The 25,704-nt window shown below is 46.2% G+C and overlaps 1 protein-coding gene across 3 annotated transcripts in view; it reads right to left on the reverse strand.

Moving 5' to 3' along the window:
- Positions 1 to 25,704, reverse strand: part of CTNNAL1 (catenin alpha like 1) — a 560,796-nt gene that overhangs the window by 78,104 nt on the left and 456,988 nt on the right. For all 3 annotated transcript variants that reach the window (XM_063922923.1, XM_063922925.1, XM_063922924.1), the window contains exons 9-11: positions 19,387 to 19,545; positions 11,927 to 12,019; positions 4,273 to 4,423 (exon numbers count right to left, since the gene is read on the reverse strand). In XM_063922923.1, coding sequence (XP_063778993.1) covers positions 4,273 to 4,423; positions 11,927 to 12,019; positions 19,387 to 19,545 — 403 coding nt within the window. The remainder of the gene's footprint in view (positions 1 to 4,272; positions 4,424 to 11,926; positions 12,020 to 19,386; positions 19,546 to 25,704) is intronic.

Raw genomic sequence — 25,704 nt, forward strand, 5'->3', positions numbered from 1 at the left:
TGTGTGATTTTAGTGTTCCCTTTTTTTTTTTGAGCAGTGTATATATATATATATATATATATATATCTCAATTGGGACACAAATCACTTAAGAGCTCGTTGTTGTTTGCAATACCCTTTATTAAATAACACATTTGAATATACTGCCACACCCAGGATTCAAACGTATAACCTGCTGAATTCTAATCAAACAGCCTACTCATTGAGCTAGTTGATCCTACATATCATGGATTTATTCATTAACATCAGCCTTATATCCAGGTATGTGGACAACTTTCTACGGAAACTTGTTTTCGTACTACCATCATATCAATACTCTACACAAGCAAATGAAATAAGAATGTCACCATTGCACCCACTATATAACTGCCACATAGCAAACACATTTTGAATATCCATTAGAGAATAATACACACAAGCACACCGCTCAATTGGGGATGTTCAGAGTTGATCGCTCGCTGCCGATTTTCACAGCGTAGCGATCAGGTAAAAAAAATGCAAAACTGCTCATGCGTACGGGCCGCAGTGCGCACGCGCAATGTACTTTCACACAAAACTATGCAGTTTTACACAAGGTCTAGCGACTCTTTTCCGTCGCTCTGTTGATCGTGATCGGTGAGTGATTGACAGGAAGTGGGTGTTTCTGGGTGGTAACTGATCGTTTTACGGGAGTGTGCTAAAAAACGCAGGCGTGCCTGGGGAAACGGGGGAGTGGCTGACCCAACGCAGGGCGTGTTAGTGACATCAAAGCAGGAACTAAACAGACTGAAGTGATCGCAAGGAAGGAGTAGGTCTGAAGCCACTCTGAAACTGCTTGAAAAAAAATTAGCACTGTTCTGCTAACCTTTCGTTCGCAATTCTGCTAAGATACACTCCCAGAGGGCGGCGGCTTAGCGTTTGCACTGCTGCTAAAAGCAGCTAGCGAGCGATCAACTCGGAATGAGAGCCATTGGGCATAATTCAGAGTTGATCGCAGCAGCAAATTTGGTAGCAGTTGGGCAAAACCATGTGCACTGCAGGGGGGGGGGGGCAGATATAACATGTGCAGAGAGAGTTAGATTTGGGTGGGGTGTGTTCAAATTGAAATCTAAATTGCAGTGTAAAAATAAAGCAGACAGTATTTACCTTGCATAGAAACAATATAGCCCACCCAAATCTAACTCTCTCTGCAAATGTTATATCTGCCCCACCTGCAGTGAACATGGTTTTGCCCAACTGCTAACAAATTTGCTGCTGCGATCAACTCTGAATTACCCCCATTATACTTTGATCATCTATCAACACTTAACAGAATCCATCCACTATACATTTCCTGCCCATTTCAATGACACTCTGCCTACTTAAAGAGAGTGCCTTCAGTCATAATTAAACAGTGTGATGAAGTGATCCATGAAAAACATGTAGCGCTACTGAAGACCATTCTCAGTCTTCACTCCAATCCCCCCCCCCCATTTCTCCCTGTTCTGCACCCCAACACTTCCCCCCCATCTCTTTCTTAATCCTCCCCCCTCTATCACAGCTCACACATATTCACCTGTGCATCTTTAACACTTTTGGGAGGGGTTAGAGGTCATACCAACTGTCATTACAGTCCAACATGATATACACTGCTCAAAAAAATAAAGGGAACACTAAAATAACACATCCTAGATCTGAATGAATTAAATATTCTTATTAAATACTTTGTTCTTTACATAGTTGAATGTGCTGACAACAAAATCACACAAAAATTATCAATGGAAATCAAATTTATTAACCCATGGAGGACTGGATTTGGAGTCACACTCAAAATTAAAGTGGAAAAACACACTACAGCCTGATCCAACTCTGATGTAATGTCCTTAAAACAAGTCAAAATGAGGCTCAGTAGTGTGTGTGGCCTCGACGTGCCTGTATGACCTCCCTACAATGCCTGGGCATGCTCCTGATGAGGTAGCGGATGGTCTCCTGAGGGATCTCCTCCCAGACCTGGACTAAAGCATCCGCCAACTCCTGGACAGTCTGAGGTGCAACGTGGCATTGGTGAATGGAGCGAGACATGATGTCCCAGATGTGCTCAATTGGATTCAGGTCTGGGGAAAGGGCGGGCCAGTCCATAGCATCAATGCCTTCGTCTTGCAGGAACTGCTGACACACTCTAGCCACATGAGATCTAGCATTGTCTTGCATTAGGAGGAACCCAGGGCCAACCGCACCAGCAAATGGTCTCACAAGGGGTCTGGGGATCTTATCTCGGTACCTAATGGCAGTCAGGCTACCTCTTGCGAGCACATGAAGGGCTGTGCGGCCCCCCAAAGAAATGCCACCCCACACTATTACTGACCCACTGCCAAACCGGTCATGCTGGAGGATGTTGCAGGCAGCAGAACGTTCTCCTTGGCGTCTCCAGACTCTGTCACGTCTGTCACATGTGCTCAGTGAGAACCTGCTTTCATCTGTGAAGAGCACAGGGCGCCAGTGGCGAATTTGCCAATCTTGGTGTTCTCTGGCAAATGCCAAACGTCCTTCACGGTGTTGGGCTGTAAGCCCAACCCCCACCTGTGGACGTCGGGCCCTCATACCACCCTCATGGAGTCTGTTTCTGATCGTTTGAGTAGACACATGCACACTTGTGGCTTGCTGGAGGTCATTTTGCAGGGCTCTGGCAGTGCTCCTCCTGTTCCTCCTTGCACAAAGGGGGAGGTAGCGGTCCTGCTGCTGGGTTGTTGCCCTCCTACGGCCTCCTCCACGTCTCCTGATGTACTGGTCTGTCTCCTGGTAGTGCCTCCATGCTCTGGACACTACGCTGACAGACACAGCAAACCTTCTTGCCACAGCTAGCATTGATGTGCCATCCTGGATGAGCTGCACTACCTGAGCCACTTGTGTGGGTTGTAGACTCCGTCTCATGCTACCACTAGAGTGAAAGCACCGCCAGCTTTCAAAAGTGACCAAAACATCAGCCAGAAAGCATAGGAGCTGAGAAGTGGTCTGTGGTCACCACCTGCAGAACAACTCCTTTATTGGGGTGTCTTGCTAATTGGCTATAATTTCCACCTGTTGTCTATTCCATTTGCACAACAGCATGTGAAATTGATTGTCACTCAGTGTTGCTTCCTAAGTGGACAGTTTGATTTCACAGAAGTGTGATTGACTTGGAGTTACATTGTGTTGTTTAAGTGTTCCCTTTATTTTTTTGAGCAGTGTATTTTTTTACTCAGCTGTTGATTTTATTATAAATAATGGGATATTGCTGCTTTTAACAAACAAATAAATATTAGTTTGGATACCGGGGTTCTAATAGTCATCTACAAAATTACAAAATTAAACCAGGATATTACACCTAGAATTGCAAGTTTGACACAAAGCTTTTAAAAGGAGGTCTCTGTTTCGCTGGAGATACAGGGTGGATATATGAAGCAACGTCATGGGGGGGGAAGTAGTATCAGCACGTTATATGCACTGACGCCGCTTACACATGTATTAATGGGGCTGCATGTGCAAGGTGAAGTGCCCCTGCCTAGATTGGCGCTGCTATCTTCAAGATAGCGTGCCAACATGCCAGGCAATAATTGAACCATTGACTGTTCTGACACTTGCAATTTAGATTTTGATATCTGCAGGTGGTGTTGCTCAATTGATAGCCACTGTAGTGGCGGATGGACTCAGGCTGCGCATGGGAAATCTCGCGATAGTAGCGAGATCTCGCGCATGCGTACCGGACCAGGCTGGGGAAGAGACACAGTGCATCAGCACTAGGCAGAGGCGCTAATGGACACTGGCAGGGAACACTGGAGGGAGGAGTTTTCACTCCCCCACTCTAGCAAACGAGATGTTCATATGTCTCGTCAGTACTACTTCCTGCTTCACCTCGGTAAAGAGGCGAAGAAGGAAGCCCTATAGCGGCACGATGTGTGTTGCATAATACATCTGCCCCTTTGTGTCTATAATGTGAACTACAGTGCGGTATAAGATTAACTAGGGCACTGTGTGGTATAATGTGAACAATGGATTTATTTTATCAAATGGGAAGTGTGTAAGATTACGGTTAGTTTTGTATACATGAAAGTAGAGCTATAGCACAAAAATGGCTTTAAACTCCTGAGAGCAAAACAAAATATTTGTTTTAAAGTAGCAAGCATTATGGCATAAATTACAGGAGAAAACAAAAAGTAATAAGTGCATGGAGTGGGCAGGAAAAAAATAAATCAGATTTTGTACCTGAAGTTCTCGTCTCCCCTTCCCCACAATATTTTAGTGGTTAAAAGTTGTTTTAAAGTAACATCATTCTTACCTCGTCTTCCCTCAAACACATCATTAATTTCACGCACCAAAATGGACATGTCATTCAGTTGTGACTCCCAGGCTTCACAAAAGACATCCAAGTTTTCTTTAGCAATCTTACTGGTTGGATGTAGGGCTAACGTTTCTGCTGCGGATACAATCTGGAAGAAACAGAATAACATGACAAGATCAAAAAGGCATACTTACTATTTATTTTAGTATTTTACACTACTATATGTGACTGTAGGCTACATAGATATTAGTATTAATAATAACAATAAGGATACAACTGCAACGTCACTTGTGTTCAGGAATTACAGCAGTCTTGAGGTTTCTGATAGTTGCCTGATTCATTTAATGAGCTTAATACATACACACACAGTAAGAACAATGGAGTGACCTGCAATGATCTCGCCAATACAAGTAACACTGCTACATGTAAAATAAAATTGCATTTTAAATGCATTTCACTGGTGTTTAGTGTGGTTACCCAGCCTAACAATCTTCCAAGACACAAAGACATAAAACAGTAGTGTAACAAGCTTGGGGCAAGTGCAGCAAATGCCCTGGGCACCGGGTGCAGATTGGGCATCGGTTTGGAAGTTGGATTAGCCCAGAAAATCCCAACTGGCCCCTTATGTGAGACACACACCATAATTACAGGGAAATGATGATGTATAGTGTTGCAGAATCACCAGAGGTGGTGCTGGCGAACAGCGTATTCAGTGTGGGAACACACCTAGGTACTGCCCTTTGCACAGAGGGCCCAGGAGAGGCTGGAGGACAGTCAGACAGTGCAGATGGAGCTGCACAGGAAGTCAGTCTGGAAGACTGTAGCATCAGAAAAGACTGCTTATGCAGACAGAGCCCAGCTGTGGCTGCAGTCAAAGTCAAGCAGGCCAGGGTCCAGGATTCTACCTACCTATATTTTGACTCTGATTTGTGGAGTTGTGGCAGCAAGCCAAAAGACTAGGCTGGAGCAGGACTGAGACTTTGGGTGAAAAGTCAAAGGCCAAGCGAGGCCAGGCTAACTATACCTGTGAGAGACAGGTCTGGAAAGACTTTGAAGACACTTGTGCTTGGAGACTAGCTGCTTTATAGAGAGGGGTCAATATGTGAGTTAGTTGCCCTGTATGGAGCTAGGCATTTATTATTTTGTTCCTGATTTTATGCTGACAGTAAAGCACTAATTCATTTATTTACCTGAAAAGCGGTGACTTAGCACTTAAACACTGCACCAAAACACCCCGCTACTGAGATAATTACCCCATATTGTTACAAGTACTAGTGCTGGATCAGCACAGGGACCCAAGGGAGTGCAGCTACAGGCACATGGTTACCTGAAGGTGTGCCTGGATCTCTGCTGTCTCTACCAGTAGCAGCAGCTGTGATGATGACACATCATATCCTGTCAGAGGAGCCGGGACTCAGCAGCAGCAGGATAACTGTGCTTGTTTTACACTGTAGTACAATGTAGGATTTGAAGACATTTTGATGATGGCAGTGTACTGGGGCCATTTTTCAAAGCCCTGAACCAGATGCAGGAAATCACCTGAAAAGCAGCTTCTTGCCTATTCTTATCCTAAAAATCTAAATATCTGAAAATGTCTAAAAAAAAGCTTGGGGTACTCACACCATGACTCTGAGATGCCAAGCTATAATTGGTGGGTCAGCCAAGAAAGAGAAACTTTACTTTATTTAGCAGCTTACACTCTTTGGTCCATGTCCATTAGTGAGAAAAATTGGGAGAATAGTAACACTGATACACCCAAGCTGTCAGTATCATGGCCATTTCAGCTAGGTCTGGATCATCTTGTTTTGCAGTTAAAAAATAAGGGGCCTAATTCAGACCTGATCGCTGCTGTGCGTTTTCGCATGCCAGACAGCAGACGGCCATCTCAGCCCTGCCATCGCCTCTGCCTGATTGACAGGCATAGGCAGACGCTGGGCAGGAGTGGGCGGGCCAGCAGCATTTGGTCGCCATTTTAGGAAGGCAGTCCGGGCAACGCAGGCGTGTCCGGACTTTGCGGGGGGTGGGCCGCGGCAGCTGCATGACATCACACGCAGCCGCTGTGACCCGGACAGCGACAAGTAGCTCCCTGCCAGCGAGCAGGAGCTGCGCTGGTATGGAGCTACGCCAAGTACAAAAGCATCACACTTTTGTACTTGTGCAGCGGGGTAGGGCCTGACATGCGGGGCGGGCTAGCCCTGTGCTGGACATCCCCCCGCATGTCAGGGAAGCTGATCGTAAATGTGCTAAATCTACGATCAGGTCTGAATTAGGCCCAAAGACAGGTAGTGGGGTAGGGAGAAACACAGTAGAGGGAACCGTGCAACCGACAAAAACGCACACACACAAAAAAAAGGTTTCTTCTCTCTCTCTATGTATATATATATATATATATATATACACAGTATATATACACATATACACTGTGTACATATACACAGTATATATATATATATATATATATAAACAATAAATACAGAGTGCGCTGAGGCAGTGCAACTGGCCGATAATTAGTCACTTCCAGATTCAAGGAATAAACTTCTCTTGAGTTCTTTATTCTCTTAGACAGCTCCTGATTGAAGCCTAAAGAGAAACCCTCTCACCAGAGAAAATCACCCGACAAAAATATACAGTTTAGTAAAAGAAGATACTTTGTGTAAAATATTCTTTAATTCATACTGAAAAAGGATTTTTTGACAATATAAAACATATTAAAATACAATGTTTGGTACACACACCAAAAATGCTTATGATGTTATAATGACAGTCCTCACCTTACGGTGTGAGCTCTTGGAGGAATAGTCACAGCAAAGAGATAGTGTACAATAATTGATAAACCCTACGCGTTTCATCCAATCGGACTTCTTCAGGGGTATAATTTGTCTAAAAATATATGATGTATTCCATTCCACTAGAAATATCTCTATCTCGGAAACTTTCTTTTTCAAGGTGACTTAGAAGCCAATATATCACCAGCAGAATGGGATCCGAAAACCAGCCTAAAAGCAATATGACGGTTGATGAACTGGAAGCCTTAAAGAATAGTCGAAACCATAAGGGACGGTGAAAACGATTTGCCACCGTTTATGGAAATATTTAATGGTTGACGACAACCGCTAGAGATATCTCTATTTTGATCTTTCTCTGTTACAAGATGATTTGATTGAAATTCAATATATCACAGGTAGAATGGGATCTAAAAAGCAGGATTAGAGTAATATGAAGATTGGCAAACAGGAAGCCATAAAGATGGAAACCATAAAGGGCAATGAACACGGGTTGCCACCGTTTATGGAAATGGATCTCTAATGATTGGTGACGACCAAACAGTAAAATCTAGGGCCTCTTCCTAACATGGTTTAATAAGCCAATTTGCACACAGGATCAGTGTTATAAGGTACAATGCAAACAAGACCAATGGTATATAGTGACGCTCCAATGGTTAGCACTTAAATGGATTCCAACACGCCAGCTGAGTATGTGTTCACAGCAATCAGGAAGGGAGATCTCCCTTCCTGATTGCTGTGAACACATACTTAGCTGGCGTGTTGGAATCCATTTAAGTGCTAACCATTGGAGCATCACTATATACAGTACCATTGGTCTTGTTTGTATTGTACCTTATACCACTGATCCTGTGTGCAAATTGGCTTTTTAAACCGTGTCAGGAAGAGGCCCTAGATTTTACAGTTTGGTCGTCACCAATCATTAGAGATACATTTCCATAAATGGTGGCAACTCAAATCATCTTGTAACAGAGAAAGATCAAAATAGAGATATCTCTAGCGGTTGTCGTCAACCATTAAATATTTCCATAAACGGTGGCAAATCGTTTTCACCGTCCCTTATGGTTTCGACTATTCTTTAAGGCTTCCAGTTAATCAACCTTCATATTGCCTTTAGGCTGGTTTTCGGATCCCATTCTGCTGGTGATATATTGGATTCTAAGTCATCTTGAAAAAGAAAGTTTCCAAGATAGAGATATTTCTAGTGGAATGGAATACATCATATATTTTTAGACAAATTATACCCCTGAAGAAGTCCGATTGGATGAAACGCGTAGGTTTTATCAATTATTGTAAACTATCTCTTTGCTGCGACTATTCCTACAAGAGCTCACACCGTAAGGTGAGGAGGACTGTCATTAAAACATCATAAGCATTTTTGGTGTGTGTACCAAACATTGTATTTTAATATGTTTTATATTGTCAAAAAATCCTTTTTCAGTATGAATTAAAGAATATTTTACACAAAGTATCTTCTTTTACTAAACTGTATATTTTTGTCAGGTGATTTTCTTTGGTGAGAGGGTTTCTCTTTAGGCTTTAATCAGGAGCTTAGAGAATAAAGAACTCAAGAGAAGATTATTCCTTGAATCTGGAAGTGACTAATTATCGGCCAGTTGCACTGCCTCAGCGCACTCTGTATTTATTGTTTGTATCTATTTCCAAGATCCCACTAACAGGGGACCTTTCAGGGGTGCTGCTCAGCCTCAGCGCAGGAAGGGTACTTTTGTTTTTGTCATATATATATATATATATATATACATACACACACACACACTGTATATATATATATATATATATATATGTGTGTATATATGTGTATATATATATACTGCTCAAAAAAATAAAGGGAACACTAAAATAACACATCCTAGATCTCAATGAATGAAATATTCTTATTAAATACTTTGTGCTTTACATAGTTGAATGTGTTGACAACAAAATCACACAAAAATTATCAATGGAAATCAAATTTATTAACCCATGGAGGTCTGGATTTGGAGTCACCCTCAAAAGTAAAGTGGAAAAACACACTACAGGCTGATCCAACTTTGATGTAATCTCCTTAAAACAAGTCAAAATGAGGCTCAGTAGTGTGTGTGGCCTCCACGTGCCTGTATGACCTCCCTACAACCCACACAAGTGGCTCAGGTAGTGCAGCTCATCCAGGATGGCACATCAATGCGAGCTGTGGCAAGAAGGTTTGCTGTGTCTGTCAGCGTAGTGTCCAGAGCATGGAGGCGCTTCCAGGAGACAGGCCAGTACATCAGGAGACGTGGAGGAGGCCGTAGGAGGGCAACAACCCAGCAGCAGTACCGCTACCTCCGCCTTTGTGCAAGGAGGAACAGGAGGAGCACTGCCAGAGCCCTGCAAAATGACCTCCAGCAAGCCACAAATGTGCATGTGTCTACTCAAACGATCAGAAACAGACTCCATGAGGGTGGTATGAGGGCCCGACGCCCACAGGTGGGGGTTGTGCTTACAGCCCAACACCGTGCAGGACGTTTGGCATTTGCCAGAGAACACCAAGATTGGCAAATTCGCCACTGGCGCCCTGTGCTCTTCACAGATGAAAGCAGGTTCTCACTGAGCACATGTGACAGACGTGACAGAGTCTGGAGACGCCAAGGAGAACGTTCTGCTGCCTGCAACATCCTCCAGCATGACCGGTTTGGCAGTGGGTCAGTAATGGTGTGGGGTGGCATTTCTTTGGGGGGCCGCACAGTCCTCCATGTGCTCGCCAGAGGTAGCCTAACTGCCATTAGGTACTGAGATAAGATCCTCAGACCCCTTGTGAGACCATATGCTGGTGCGGTTGGCCCTGGGTTCCTCCTAATGCAAGACAATGCTAGACCTCATGTGGCTGGAGTGTGTCAGCAGTTCCTGCAAGACGAAGGCATTGATGCTATGGACTGGCCCGCCCGTTCCCCAGACCTGAATCCAATTGAGCACATCTGGGACATCATGTCTCGCTCCATCCACCAATGCCACGTTGCACCACAGACTGTCCAGGAGTTGGCGGATTCTTTAGTCCAGGTCTGGGAGGAGATCCCTCAGGAGACCATCCGCCACCTCATCAGGAGCATTCCCAGGCGTTGTAGGGAGGTCATACAGGCACGAGGAGGCCACAGACACTCCTGAGCCTCATTTTGACTTGTTTTAAGGACATTACATCAAACTTGGATCAGCCTGTAGTGTGTTTTTCCACTTTACTTTTGAGGGTGACTCCAAATCCAGACCTACATGGGTTAATAAATTTGATTTCCATTGATAATTTTTGTGTGATTTTGTTGTCAGCACATTCAACTATGTAAAGAACAAAGTATTTAATAAGAATATTTAATTCATTCAGATCTAGGATGTGTTATTTTAGTGTTCCCTTTATTTTTTTGAGCAGTGTATATATATATATATATATATATTTGTGTAGCAATAGTGAAATTGGCGCCTAAGGGTTGCTATAAAACCCCTACTTCATACAAACCATATATTGGTATATCACAATTTATAAGATATGATAATTTGTAAAAAACAGTCCATGGGTTCCAATACGCATATTTTTTAAAATTCATAAAAAAACATCAGTGGCCGTAATGGTATAAAAGTTCTTTGGTAATTTTCTCCCCCTACCAACCAGGTTGAATACTATTGATATCATCCATTGAATCTGATCTCCTAAGTATCATACGCATGTGTTAGAATTCATCAGGTATGTGTCCCTTCATAGAAGTGTCTGGTATGAATGCTTTATTTTTTTTAATGAATGTATACAAATAAGAATGTCTCTTCAACAGGCACTTTCGGTCACGAGTTTAATACTTTGTGACTTACTTGATTGATAATGAGCAATCGTTTCTACAACTTTCTACAACTTAATTTATTGGTGATAACTGCATTAGTGAGGTATGTGCCTATATACCTTATTTTACCTTTCTTCCCATCCCACCATTTTCTGTTTGTTCCAATGGTCTGTTATTCTTAATGTGTTCCAATTACTGTTCTGATCGTAATTATCTGTCAAAATGTAAACAAATGTCTTAAATTATGTTCTACTATTGTAGATACACCCCTGATGAAGTCTCTGCATGAGACGAAACGCATTGGGTTATCTATCTTTTTGTGATGCGACCTCCAATCTACAGTATTAGAAGGAGGATTATGTGAAAGAAATATCTGTACACTTGCTCATTTGGACCCCCACTTGATGTTGGTAGGGGGAGAAAATTACCAAAGAACTTTTATACCATTACGGACACTGATGGTTTTTTATGAATTTTAATAAATATGTGTATTGGAACCCACAGACTGTTTTTTTTTTACAAATTATCATATTTTATAAATTGTGATATACCAATATATGGTTTGTTTGAAGTAGGGGTGTTATAGCAACCCCTAGGCGCCAAATTCGCTATTGCTGCATGTCTTCTACCTTTGTTCCTGCTAACAGGGGACTTAGTGAAATAGGGCAGCCTATCAATATTTGACCAAATTGTTTGTAATTTAATTAGCGCAGGAGGAGAGTTTTGTTAGATGTATATAATATATATATATATATATATATATACTTATATATATATAGCCTTTACTCTATATACTTCTCCTCCCATTGTAACTACTTCCGCTATAGGTATAATTTGGCAGCTATCCTGTGAAGTAAAATTTTTTAATTAGGTCTATAAAATTCTCCTTTATTTACAGTTAGGTTGAGGTTGTTAAATATTTCATACACAAAGAGGTTTTGTTTTTGAGGTTTATTTTATTATATTTATTATTAATACATTCAGTAATCATCACAAATTTCACCTGATGTAAACAGAGCACTTTTTTTCTGGCTATCACATATAGTAACAGAAAGTGGATTTCCATACCTGAGGACCAGTCACCTGAAACGTGTCTTCTGCATGAATACATGTAATTTCCAGAGGTTCTGTCCCCGAAACATGTCTCAACAACCGACATGTCTACAAGCAACAACATAAATTCCTTAGTAATGAAAATGACAACGCCATCAGAAAATATATCTACATAGTTATTTTATGATTCTGTACATCTAGACAAGATTAAATGACTGAGTTGTTTTAGTTGTATGGGATGGTGATTTGTGTGTTCTTCTGATGTGTTATCCTTGAATGGGACAGAAACAATATAATTTCATGATCACACTCCAAATGCCAACTTCTAGATAAAGAATGACATTGTGTTTGTGTAAACGCACAGTATCACATATCGCATATCAGTATCACAAACTAAGTCATTGTACTCTACTGTAGGATAACTGTAAAGGGAAGGAGAAGTTTCCTCTTGTTTTGGGTATGCATTAAACTTTGAAGATATATAAAGTAGAGAGATAATGTATAATCCAATCAGCTACTAACTGCCATTTTACAAGCTGTGTCTGAAATATTACAAGCTGATTGGTTGGTACTTTCTCTCCAAGGTCTGATACATCTCTGGTTAGTAGTTACCCATCTAGAATCCACATGTTCTTTTGCGAGAATTTTGTTTGTGGATTACAGTTCAGCGTTTAATACGGTAATCCCAACATCGTTAGTGTGTAAATTATCTCAGTTAGGATTACCGTATATACTCGAGTATAAATCGACCCGAATATAAGCCGAGGCACCTAATTTTACCACAAAAACCTGGGAAAACTTACTGACTCGAGTATAAGCCTAGGGTGGGAAATACAGCTCTACCCGTACACAGACATCATAATGCCAGATATGCCCCACAGTGTCAGATGTGCCAGATATGCCCCACAGTGCCAGATGTGCCAGATATGCCCCACAGTGCCAGATATGCCCCACAGTGCCAGATGTGCCAGATATGCCCCACAGTGCCAGATGTGCCAGATATGCCCCACAGTGCCAGATGTGCCAGATATGCCCCACAGTGTCAGCTATGCCCCACAGTGCCAGATATGCCCCACAGTGCCAGATATGTCCCACAGTGCCAGGTGTGCCAGATATGCCCCACAGTGGCAGATATGCCCCACAGTGCTAGATACTTACCCTCCGTCGCTCCCGCGCTGTCTTCTGAAGAAGGGACACGGAGAGCGCAGCGCGCGGCTCTCCTGCGTCTCCAGCGGCGTGTGTTAAAGGAAGTGCCGGTTCGTGCACTTCCTTTAACACACACACGCCGCTGCCGCCGGAGATGCAGGAGGGACACAGGAGAGCCGCGCGCTGTGCTCTCCGTGTCCCTCCTAATGCTGACTCGAGTATAAGCCGAGGTGGCTTTTTCAGCACAAAAAAAAGTGCTGAAAAAGTCGGCTTATACTCGAGTATATACCGTAAATAATTTTGTGTGCAGATGGATTTTGGATTTTTGGACAAATAGGCCCCAATCTGTTAGACTGCATAATTCTCTGTCTAGCGAGCTTGTAGTTAGTACGGGGGTGCCTCAGGGTTGTGTACTGAGTCCCCTGCTGTACTCCCTGTTTACTTATGATTGTATTTCTAAATCGGAGTCAGTTCACATTATTAAATTTGCCGACGATACTGCAGTTGTAGGTTTAGTTAGTAAGAATGATGAGTTAGAATATAGGCCCTCATTCCGAGTTGTTCGCTCGCAAGCTTCTTTTAGCAGATTTACTCACGCTAAGCCGCCGCCTACTGGGAGTGAATCTTAGCTTCTTAAAATTGCGAACGAAAGATTCGCAATATTGCGATTACACCTCTCTTAGCAGTTTCTGAGTAGCTCCAGACTTACTCGGCATCTGCGATCAGTTCAGTGCTTGTCGTTCCTGGTTTGACGTCACAAACACACCCAGCGTTCGCCCAGACACTCCCCCGTTTCTCCAGCCACTCCCGCGTTTTTCCCAGAAACTGTAGCGTTTTTCCGCACACACCCATAAAACGGCCAGTTTCCGCCCAGTAACACCCACTTCCTGTCAATCAGTGGCGTAACTAGAAGTTTTCCTCCCCCAAGCCAAAAAATCCTTCGGCGCCCTCCCCCCCCAATTACCCCCCATAATTGGCATTAGCAAAGGGACAAATATGTGGCGCGCGCCGCCAAAAAGGGGGTGTGGTTTCGTTAAAATGGGCGTGGATTCGCGTAAAGGGGCGTGGTATTGCAGGAAAAGACTACCTTATACCCCAGTTTTGCAACCTGCACGCCCAGACGTTAGCCACCACAGGAATGAAAAATAATCCTGATTCATGCCCCTTACATTATTTGTCATTTTTCCTCCTTATAGTAATGCCCAGTATACATTATTCCACATACTGCAATGGCCCTTAGACATTATGCCACACACAACCATGCACATGACACAATATGCACACACTGTAATGCCCCCGACACATTATGCCACACACCGTAATGCCTGTGACACATTATGACAGGAATCGCAATGCCCGTTATACATTATGCTACACACTGCAATGCCCCTGATACATTATAGCACATACAATGTCTGTGACACAGTATGACACACACCACAATGATCCTGAGACATTATACCACAATGCCCGTGATATAGTATACAACACACCGTAATGCCCGACACATTATGACACACACCGCAATGTTTGTGATACATTATGCCACACACCGTAATGCCCATTACACATTAAGTTCTACAGTAAGGCTTCTAATTACTTTTAAATTACCTGCTCGTTGCCAGGGGTTTCATGCTCTTGGTTCCATGCATGGTGCCAGGGGTTTTCATGCTCAGGGTGTCATGCTCGTTGCCAGGGGTTTCATGCACTGGGTGTCATGCTCGTTGCCAGGGGTTTCATGCACTGGGTGTCATGCTCGTTGCTAGGGGGTAGTGCTTGTTGCTAGTGCCGTGCTCCCAGTGCCACATATGCCCCCAGTGCCAGATATTCCCCCACAGTGCCAGGTATATGCCCCCAGTGCCAGGTACATGCCCCCAGTGCCAAATATACCCCTCCCCCAGTGCCACATATGCCCCCTCAGTGCCTGCTACCCCCAGTGCCAAATATTCCTCCACAGTGCCACATATGCCCCCTCAGTGCCTGCTCCCCCACAGTGCCAGGTATATGCCCCCAGTGCCAGATCTTCCCCCACAGTGCCAGGTATATGCCCCCAGTGCCAGGTATATGCCCCCAGTGCCAGATCTTCCCCCACAGTGCCAGGTATATGCCCCCAGTGCCAGATCTTCCCCCACAGTGCCAGGTATATGCCCCCAGTGCCAGGTATATGCCCCCAGTGCCAGATCTTCCCCCACAGTGCCACATATGCCCCCTCAGTGCCTGCTCCCCCCAGTGCCAAATATTCCCCCACAGTGCCAGGTATATGCCCCCAGTGCCAGATATTCCCCCACAGTGCCAAGTATATGCCCCCAGTGCCAGATATTCCCCCACAGTGCCAGGTATATGCCCCCAGTGCCAGATCTTCCCCCACAGTGCCAGGTATATGCACCCAGTGCCAGGTATATGCCCCCAGTGCCAGATCTTCCCCCACAGTGCCAGGTATTTGCCCCCAGTGCCAGGTATATGCCCACAGTGCCAGGTATATGCCCACAGTGCCAGATCTACCCCCACAGTGCCAGGTATATGCCCCCAGTGCCAGGTATATGCCCCCAGTGCCAGATCTTCCCCCACAGTGCCAGGTATATGCCCCCAGTGCCAGGTATATGCCCCCAGTGGCAGATCTTCCCCCACAGTGCCAGGTATATGCCCCCAGTGCCAGGTATATGCCCCCAGTGCCAGATCTACCCCCACAGTGCCAGGTATATGCCCCCAGTGCCAGATCTTCCCCCACAGTGCCAGGTATATGCCCCCAGTGCCAGGTATATGCCCCCAGTGCCAGATCTACCCCCACAGTGCCAGGTATATGCCCCCAGTGCCAGGTATATGCCCCCAGTGCCAGATCCTCCCCCATAGTGCCAGGTATATGCCCCCAGTGCCAGGTATATGCCCCCAGTGCCAGGTATATGCCCCCAGTGCCAGGTATATGCCCCCAGTGCCAGATCTACCCCCACAGTGCCAGGTATATGCCCCCAGTGCCAGGTATATGCCCCCAGTGCCAGATCTTCCCCCACAGTGCCAGGTATATGCCCCCAGTGCCAGATCTTCCCCCACAGTGCCAGGTATATGCCCCCAGTGCCAGATCTTCCCCCACAGTGCCAGGTATATGCCCACAGTGCCAGGTATATGCCCACAGTGCCAGGTATATGCCCACAGTGCCAGGTATATGGCCCCAGTGCCAGGTATATGCCCCCAGTGCCAGGTATATGCCCCCAGTGCCAGATCTTCCCCCACAGTGCCAGGTATATGCCCCCAGTGCCAGGTACATGCCCCCAGTGCCAAATATACCCCTCCCCCAGTGCCACATATGCCCCCTCAGTGCCTGCTACCCCCAGTGCCAAATATTCCTCCACAGTGCCACATATGCCCCCTCAGTGCCTGCTCCCCCACAGTGCCAGGTATATGCCCCCAGTGCCAGATCTTCCCCCACAGTGCCAGGTATATGCCCCCAGTGCCAGGTATATGCCCCCAGTGCCAGATCTTCCCCCACAGTGCCAGGTATATGCCCCCAGTGCCAGGTATATGCCCCCAGTGCCAGATCTTCCCCCACAGTGCCAGGTATATGCCCCCAGTGCCAGATCTTCCCCCACAGTGCCAGGAATATGCCCCCAGTGCCAGGTATATGCCCCCAGTGCCAGATCTTCCCCCACAGTGCCAGGTATATGCCCCCAGTGCCAGGTATATGCCCCCAGTGGCAGATCTTCCCCCACAGTGCCAGGTATATGCCCCCAGTGCCAGGTATATGCCCCCCCCAGTGCCAGATCTACCCCCACAGTGCCAGGTATATGCCCCCAGTGCCAGATCTTCCCCCACAGTGCCAGGTATATGCCCCCAGTGCCAGGTATATGCCCCCAGTGCCAGGTATATGCCCCCAGTGCCAGATCTACCCCCACAGTGCCAGGTATATGCCCCCAGTGCCAGGTATATGCCCCCAGTGCCAGATCCTCCCCCATAGTGCCAGGTATATGAACCCAGTGCCAGGTATATGCCCACAGTGCCAGGTATATGCCCCCAGTGCCAGGTATATGCCCCCAGTGCCAGGTATATGCCCCCAGTGCCAGATCTACCCCCACAGTGCCAGGTATATGCCCCCAGTGCCAGGTATATGCCCCCAGTGCCAGGTATATGCCCCCAGTGCCAGATCTTCCCCCACAGTGCCAGGTATATGCCCCCAGTGCCAGATCTTCCCCCACAGTGCCAGGTATATGCCCCCAGTGCCAGATCTTCCCCCACAGTGCCAGGTATATGCCCCCAGTGCCAGGTATATGCCCCCAGTGCCAGATCTTCCCCCACAGTGCCAGGTATATGCCCCCAGTGCCAGGTATATGCCCACAGTGCCAGGTATATGCCCACAGTGCCAGGTATATGCCCCCAGTGCCAGGTATATGCCCCCAGTGCCAGGTATATGCCCCCAGTGCCAGGTATATGCCCCCAGTGCCAGATCTTCCCCCCCAGTGCCAGGTATATGCCCCCAGTGCCAGGTATATGCCCCCAGTGCCAGATCTACCCCCACAGTGCCAGGTATATGCCCCCAGTGCCAGGTATATGCCCCCAGCACCAGATCCTCCCCCACAGTGCCAGGTATATGCCCCCAGTGCCAGGTATATGCGCCCAGTGCCTGCTCTCCTCTCCCTCCCCCCCGCACCTTTGTGTTGGAGGGACACTGAGCGCATAGCGCGTCTCTCCTGTGTCCCTCCTGGCTCTCCCCCGGCAAGTCTAATAAAGGAAGTGCCGGTTCGTGAGCCAATCAGAGCTCACGAACGGCACTTAGACCGGCCGGGGGAGAGCCAGGAGGGACACAGGAGAGACGCGCTATGTGCTCCGTGTCCCTCCAAGTCCTTACAGCAGGGAGGGAGACCGCAGATTGACATGTCAATCTGTGCAAAGTCAGTGGCGCCCCCGCAGCCCCTCGCCCCCAAGCCACCGCGAGGACTGCGGGGGCAGTAGTTACGCCACTGCTGTCAATCACACTACGATCACCAGAACGATGAAAAAGCCGTGAGTAAAATTCCTACCTGCATAGCAAATTTACTTGGCGCAGTCGCACTGCGGACATAGCGCATGCGCACTAAGCGGAAAATCGCTGCGATGCAAAAAAAATTACCGAGCGAACAACTCGGAATGACCCCCATAGATCTGGGGTCGCTAGGTGAGAGGCTTGGAGTCAAACCAATCACTTAATCTTAAATGTAAAAAAAACAACTAAAGAAATTATTTTACATTTTAGGAAATCGCATAAGCAGCCCTTTTGTCCTATAGTTGTAAATGATCAGGAAGTAGAGACGGTTGAGTCTTTTAAATTCCTGGGTATTAACATCTCCAATGATTTGTCCTGGTGTACTCATACACGATGTGCTGTTAAAAAAGCCCAACAACGCCTGTTTTTACTGAGGAAAATACGTACTGTATGGCAGGAATATGTAAGGAGATTTTAGTTAATTTTTATTTGGCCATTTTAGAGAGCGTTCTTACATATGGAATTATGGTATGGTTTGGCAATTGCACTTCCGCAGAACGTAAGTCCCTTCAGAGAGTGGTAAAAACTGTGAATAGAGTTATTGGAGTTAGTTTGCACTGTATTCAGGATATATATATATATATATATATATATATATATATATAAAAAAAGGCTCCTCACTAAGGTGAGAAGTATCTTGGAATATCTATCTCATCCAAATGTGGGGATGTTTTCTGTGCTGCCATCTAATAGGCATTATCGTTCTATTCTCTGTCGGACTAACCGGTTAAGGGGTAGTTTTTTCCCAACAGCAATAAATATGTGAAACCGGACAAAATCGAGATAATTGGAAGTGTTTTAGTTTGAGAAGTGCTCTTTCTGCTCTTATGGTTTTTGTATATGCTTGCTTTTAGTTTTGATGATTGTTCATGTCTTTCTTGAACTATTGATGATAATAAAGTATTATTATTATTATTATTATTAGTTAGAAATGCAAAACAAGCAAATTACGGTCCATCTATTAATATGACAAATCTTGTAATATTACAAATAACTTATTGTTATGAAACTTATTCCCAGTACCCAGCCATCAACTATAAAGCCATATGGGTATATTATTATATTATATATATATTATATTTTTCATATATTCATCAGAAACCTGGTTAGAGTCCTAATTTTTACCCATAGCATAAATTTAGTTATCGCTTGTTATTTCAATTCAATATTCGTTAACAGGCATATATGAAATTGTCAGTCTCAGAAAAGTGAAACTGATAAGATGCCAAAAATGTCAACATGTTAAAGAAGTGATATCTATCTATCGCTCTATACTATACATTACAGACAACACAACAAACAGTTAAATGAGACTCACTTCCACAAGTTGCTCCTTTTGTTCTGACAACTTGCAAGTATATTCTGCAACCGTTTCCAGGTTTCCTTCAGCCCCAGCAATTTTCAGTGCTTTAAGGACTATGTGATCAGCATGGTATTTTAGCAAGTCTGTTGCCAGTGTTGTTGCTGCATTATGAAGCTGAAGAGAATTTAGAGACGTAAACATCACTACAGTATCAGCAAAAGAAAAAGCATTTAAGAAGAGCAATGATACAATGCCAGTCTTACTATCTCAAAACATCATTATAAACTATAATAATTAACTCCACCGCCGTTGTTTTCTAATGCAATTACAACTTGGAAGACCAAACAATTAAAAGATTAAAAGGAAAAAAAAAAATCAAGAGAAACAAAACCAATACTGTATCTCATAGTATCATTAGACATAGTATCATTTACAGTAGTGTTGTAGTTGAGCTTTTTGCCTTTATATCCATTGCTGTATTTTTCCAGAACCATACAGGCTGTAAAAGTGCATAGTTTGGCAATAAAAATAAGAATTTACTCACCGGTAATTCTATTTCTCGTAGTCCGTAGTGGATGCTGGGAACTCCGTAAGGACCATGGGGAATAGACGGGCTCCGCAGGAGACTGGGCACTCTAAAAGAAAGATTAGGTAGTATCTGGTGTGCACTGGCTCCTCCCTCTATGCCCCTCCTCCAGACCTCAGTTAGGGAAACTGTGCCCGGAAGAGCTGACACAACAAGGAAAGGATTTGGAATCCAGGGTAAGACTCATACCAGCCACACCAATCACACCGTACAACTTGTGATAACCTTACCCAGTTAACAGTATGAACAACGACTGAGCCTCACTAAACGGATGGCTCATAACAATAACCCTTAGTTAAGCAATAACTATATACACGTATTGCAGAGAGTCCGCAGTTGGGACGGGCGCCCAGCATCCACTACGGACTACGAGAAATAGAATTACCGGTGAGTAAATTCTTATTTTCTCTGACGTCCTAGTGGATGCTGGGAACTCCGTAAGGACCATGGGGATTATACCAAAGCTCCCAAACGGGCGGGAGAGTGCGGATGACTCTGCAGCACCGAATGAGCAAACTCAAGGTCCTCCTCAGCCAGGGTATCCAACTTGTAGAATTTAACAAATGTGTTTGAACCCGACCAAGTAGCAGCTCGGCAAAGCTGTAAAGCAGAGACCCCTCGGGCAGCCGCCCAAGAAGAGCCCACCTTCCTTGTGGAATGGGCTTTTACTGATTTAGGATGCGGCAGTCCAGCCGCAGAATGTGCCAGCTGAATCGTGCAACAGATCCAGCGAGCAATAGTCTGCTTTGAAGCAGGAGCACCCAGCTTGTTGGGTGCATGCAGGATAAATAGCGAGTCAGTTTTTCTGACTCCAGCCGTCCTGGAAACATAAATTTTCAAAGCCCGGACCACGTCCAGCAACTTGGAATCCTCCAAGTCCCGAGTAGCCGCAGGCACCACAATAGGTTGGTTCAAATGAAACGCTGATACCACCTTTGGGAGAAATTGGGGACGAGTCCTCAATTCTGCCCTGTCCATATGGAAGATCAGGTATGGGCTTTTACATGACAAAGCCGCCAATTCTGACACACGCCTAGCCGAAGCTAAGGCCAACAGCATGACCATCTTCCACGTGAGATACTTTAGCTCCACGGTCTTAAGTGGCTCAAACCAGTGTGATTTTAGGAAATCCAACACAATGTTAAAATCCCAAGGTGCCACTGGGGGCACAAAAGGGGGCTGAATATGCAGCACTCCCTTAACAAACGTCTGAACTTCAGGCAGTGAAGCCAGTTCTTTTTGAAAGAAAATAGATAGGGCCGAAATCTGGACCTTTATGGACCCCAATTTTAGGCCCATAGACACCCCTGACTGTAGGAAGTGCAGAAATCGACCCAGCTGGAATTCCTCTGTTGGGGCCTTCCTGGCCTCACACCAAGCGACATATTTCCGCCATATGCGGTGATAATGCTTTACAGTCACATCCTTCCTAGCATTTATCAGCGTATGAATCACTTCATCTGGAATGCCCTTTTCCGTTAGGATCCGGCGTTCAACCGCCATGCCGTCAAACGCAGCCGCGGTAAGTCTTGGAACAGACAGGGCCCCTGCTGTAACAGGTCCTGTCTGAGAGGCAGAGGCCATGGGTCCTCTGAGATCATTTCTTGTAGTTCTGGGTACCAAGTTCTTCTTGGCCAATCCGGAACGATGAGTATAGTTTTTACTCCTCTCTTTCTTACTATCCTCAGCACCTTGGGTATGAGAGGAAGAGGAGGGAACACATAAACCGACTGGTACACCCACGGTGTCACTAGTGCGTCCACAGCTATCGCCTGAGGGTCCCTTGACCTGGCGCAATATTTTTTTAGCTTTTTGTTGAGGCGGGACGCCATCATGTCCACCTGTGGCAGTTCCCAGCGATTTACAATCTGTGTGAAGACTTCTTGATGAAGTCCCCACTCTCCCGGGTGGAGGTCGTGCCTGCTGAGGAAGTCTGCTTCCCAGTTGTCCACTCCCGGAATGAACACTGCTGACAGTGCTAGCACGTGATTCTCCGCCCATCGAAGAATCCTTGTGGCTTCTGCCATTGCCATCCTGCTTCTCGTGCCGCCCTGGCGGTTTACATGGGCGACCGCCGTGATGTTGTCTGACTGAATCAGTACTGGGTGGTTTTGAAGCAGGGGCTCTGCTTGACTCAGGGCGTTGTAAATGGCCCTTAGTTCCAGTATATTTATGTGTAGTGAAGTCTCCAGACTTGACCACAGTCCTTGGAAGTTTCTTCCCTGAGTGACTGCCCCCCATCCTCGGAGGCTTGCATCCGTGGTCACCAGGACCCAGTCCTGTATGCCGAACCTGCGGCCCTCGAGAAGATGAGCACTCTGCAGCCACCACAGCAGAGACACCCTTGCCCTTGGGGACAGGGTGATCAACCGATGCATCTGAAGATGCGATCCGGACCATTTGTCCAACAGATCCCACTGAAAGATCCTTGCATGGAACCTGCCAAAGGGAATTGCTTCGTAAGAAGCCACCATCTTTCCCAGGACTCGCGTGCAGTGATGCACCGACACCTGTTTTGGTTTCAGGAGGTCCCTGACCAGAGATGACAATTCCTGGGCCTTCTCCACCGGGAGAAACACCTTCTTCTGTTCTGTGTCCAGAATCATGCCCAGGAAAAGCAGACGCGTCGCAGGAATCAGCTGCGACTTTGGGATATTCAGAATCCAGCCGTGCTGTTGCAACACTTCCTGAGAGAGTGCTACGCTGATCAACAACTGCTCTCCGGACCTCGCCTTTATGAGGAGATCGTCCAAGTACGGGATAATTATAACTCCCTTCTTCCGAAGGAGTATCATCATTTCGGCCATTACCTTGGTAAATATTCTCGGTGCCGTGGAGAGACCAAATGGCAACGTCTGGAATTGGTAATGACAGTCTTGTACCACAAACCTGAGGTATTCCTGGTGAGGTGGGTAAATGGGGACATGCAAGTAAGCATCCTTGATGTCCAGCGACACCATAAAATCCCCCTCTTCCAGGCTTGCAATAACCGCCCTGAGCGATTCCATTTTGAACTTGAACTTCTTTATATAAGTGTTCAAGGATTTTAAAATCAGGATGGGTCTCACCGAACCGTCCAGTTTCGGTACCACAAACATTGTGGAATAGTAACCCCTGCCTTGTTGAAGGAGGGGGACCTTGATTATCACCTGCTGGAGGTACAGCTTGTGAATTGCCGCCAGTACTACCTCCCTTTCCTTGGGAGCAGCTGGCAAGGCTGATTTGAGGTAACGGCGAGGGGGAGTCGCTTTGAACTCCAGCTTGTATCCCTGAGATACAATATGTACAGCCCAGAGATCCACTTGTGAGCGAACCCACTGGTTGCTGACGTTTCGGAGACGCGCCCCCACCGCACCTGGCTCCGCCTGTGGAGCCCCAACGTCATGCGGTGGACTTAGTGGAAGCAGGGGAGGATTTTTGTTCCTGGGAACTGGCTGCCTGGTGCAGCTTCTTTCCTCTACCCTTGCCTCTGGCAAGAAAGGATGCTCCTCTGACTCGCTTGCCTTTCTGAGGCCGAAAGGACTGCATTTGATAATACGGTGCTTTCTTAGGCTGTGAGGGAACCTGAGGTAAAAAAGTCGACTTCCCAGCCGTTGCTGTGGATACGAGGTCCGAGAGACCGTCCCCAAACAATTCCTCACCCTTATAAGGCAAAACCTCCATGTGTTTTTTTGAATCAGCATCACCTGTCCACTGCCGAGTCCATAATGCTCTCCTGGCAGAAATGGACATTGCATTAATTCTAGATGCCAGCAGGCAAATGTCCCTCTGTGCATCCCGCATATATAAGACGACGTCTTTTATATGTTCGATGGTTAGCAAAACAGTATCCCTGTCGAGGGAATCAATGTTGTCTGACAGGGTATCAGTCCATGCACTACACATCCAGGCTGAAGCAATAGCAGGTCTCAGTAGAGTACCAGAGTGTGTATACACAGACTTCAGGATAGCTTCCTGCTTTCTATCCGCAGGATCCTTTAGGGCGGCCGTATCCTGAGACGGCAGTGCCACCCTTTTAGATAAGCGTGTTAGCGCCTTGCCCACCCTAGGGGATGTTTCCCAACGTAACCTATCCGTTGGCGGGAAAGGGTACGCCATCAGTAACCTCTTAGAAATCACTAGTTTCTTATCAGGGGAACTCCACGCTTCTTCACACAAATCATTTAATTCATCAGATGGGGGAAAAGTCACTGGCTGCTTTTTCTCCCCAAACATAATACCCCTCTTGGTGGTAACCGGGTTAATATCAGAAATGTGCAATACATCTTTCATTGCAGTAATCATGCATCGGATGGCTTTTGTAGACTGTACATTTGTCTCATCCTCATCTACACTGGAGTCAGACTCCGTGTCGACATCTGTGTCTACCATCAGAGCTAGCGGGCGTTTATGAGCCCCTGACGGCTTCTGAGACGCCTGGGCAGGCGCGGGCTGAGACCCCAGCTGTCCCAAGGCTGTTGCGTCATCGAACCTTTTATGTAAGGAGTTGACACTGTCGGTTAAGACCTTCCACATATCCATCCAATCAGGTGTCGGCCCCGTCGGGGGCAACACCATACTTATCTGCCTCTGTTCCGCCTCCACGTAACCCTCCTCGTCAAACATGTCGACACAGCCGTACCGACACACCGCACACACACAGGGAATGCTCAGACTGAGGACAGGACCCCACAAAGTCCTTTGGGGAGACAGAGAGAGAGTATGCCAGCACACACCACAGCGCTATATAACACAGGGATTTACACTGCTAATAAGTGATTTTCCCAATAGCTGCTTGTCTGTATCGATTTGCGCCTAAATTTATGTGCCCCCCCTCTCTTTTTAACCCGTCTTGTACCTGGATACTGCAGGGGAGAGCCTTGGGAGCGTGCTTCCAGCAGAGCTGTGAAGGGAAAATGGCGCTGGTGTGCTGAGGAAGAAGGCCCCGCCCCCTCAGCGGCGGGCTTCTGTTCCGCGTTTTTTGTAACTTAATGGCAGGGGTTTTTACACATATACAGTTAACTGACTGTATTATGTGTATTTTTTTGCCAAAAGGTATTATAATTGCTGCCCAGGGCGCCCCCCCCCCCCCCCCCCCCGCCCTGCACCCTACAGTGACCGGAGTGTGTGGTGTGCTGTGGGAGCAATGGCGCACAGCTGCAGTGCTGTGCTCTACCTTAATGAAGACAGGAGTCTTCTGCCGCCGATTTTATCGCTTTTCTTCTGTCTTCTGGCTCTGCAAGGGGGACGGCGGCGCGGCTCCGGGAACGGACGATCGAGGTCAGGCCCTGTGTTCGAACCCTCTGGAGCTAATGGTGTCCAGTAGCCTAAGAAGCACAAGCTATCTGCAAGCAGGTAGGTTTGCTTCTCTCCCCTCAGTCCCACGTAGCAGTGAGTCTGTTGCCAGCAGATCTCACTGAAAATAAAAAACCTAACAAATACTTTCTTTTCTAGCAAGCTCAGGAGAGCCCACTAGGAGCACCCAGCTCTGGCCGGGCACAGATTCTAACTGAGGTCTGGAGGAGGGGCATAGAGGGAGGAGCCAGTGCACACCAGATAGTACCTAATCTTTCTTTTAGAGTGCCCAGTCTCCTGCGGAGCCCGTCTATTCCCCATGGTCCTTACGGAGTTCCCAGCATCCACTAGGACGTCAGAGAAAAGATAATTCATTCTGTGAAGGGTATCCAATTACCTGCGATAATTTATTTATTTATTTATTTATTTTATTGCCCTATCCAATTAGGTCCCCTGAAAAACACACATTTTTT

Source organism: Pseudophryne corroboree, chromosome 5 (genome assembly GCF_028390025.1).
Source record: "Pseudophryne corroboree isolate aPseCor3 chromosome 5, aPseCor3.hap2, whole genome shotgun sequence".
Taxonomy (NCBI): domain Eukaryota; kingdom Metazoa; phylum Chordata; class Amphibia; order Anura; family Myobatrachidae; genus Pseudophryne; species Pseudophryne corroboree.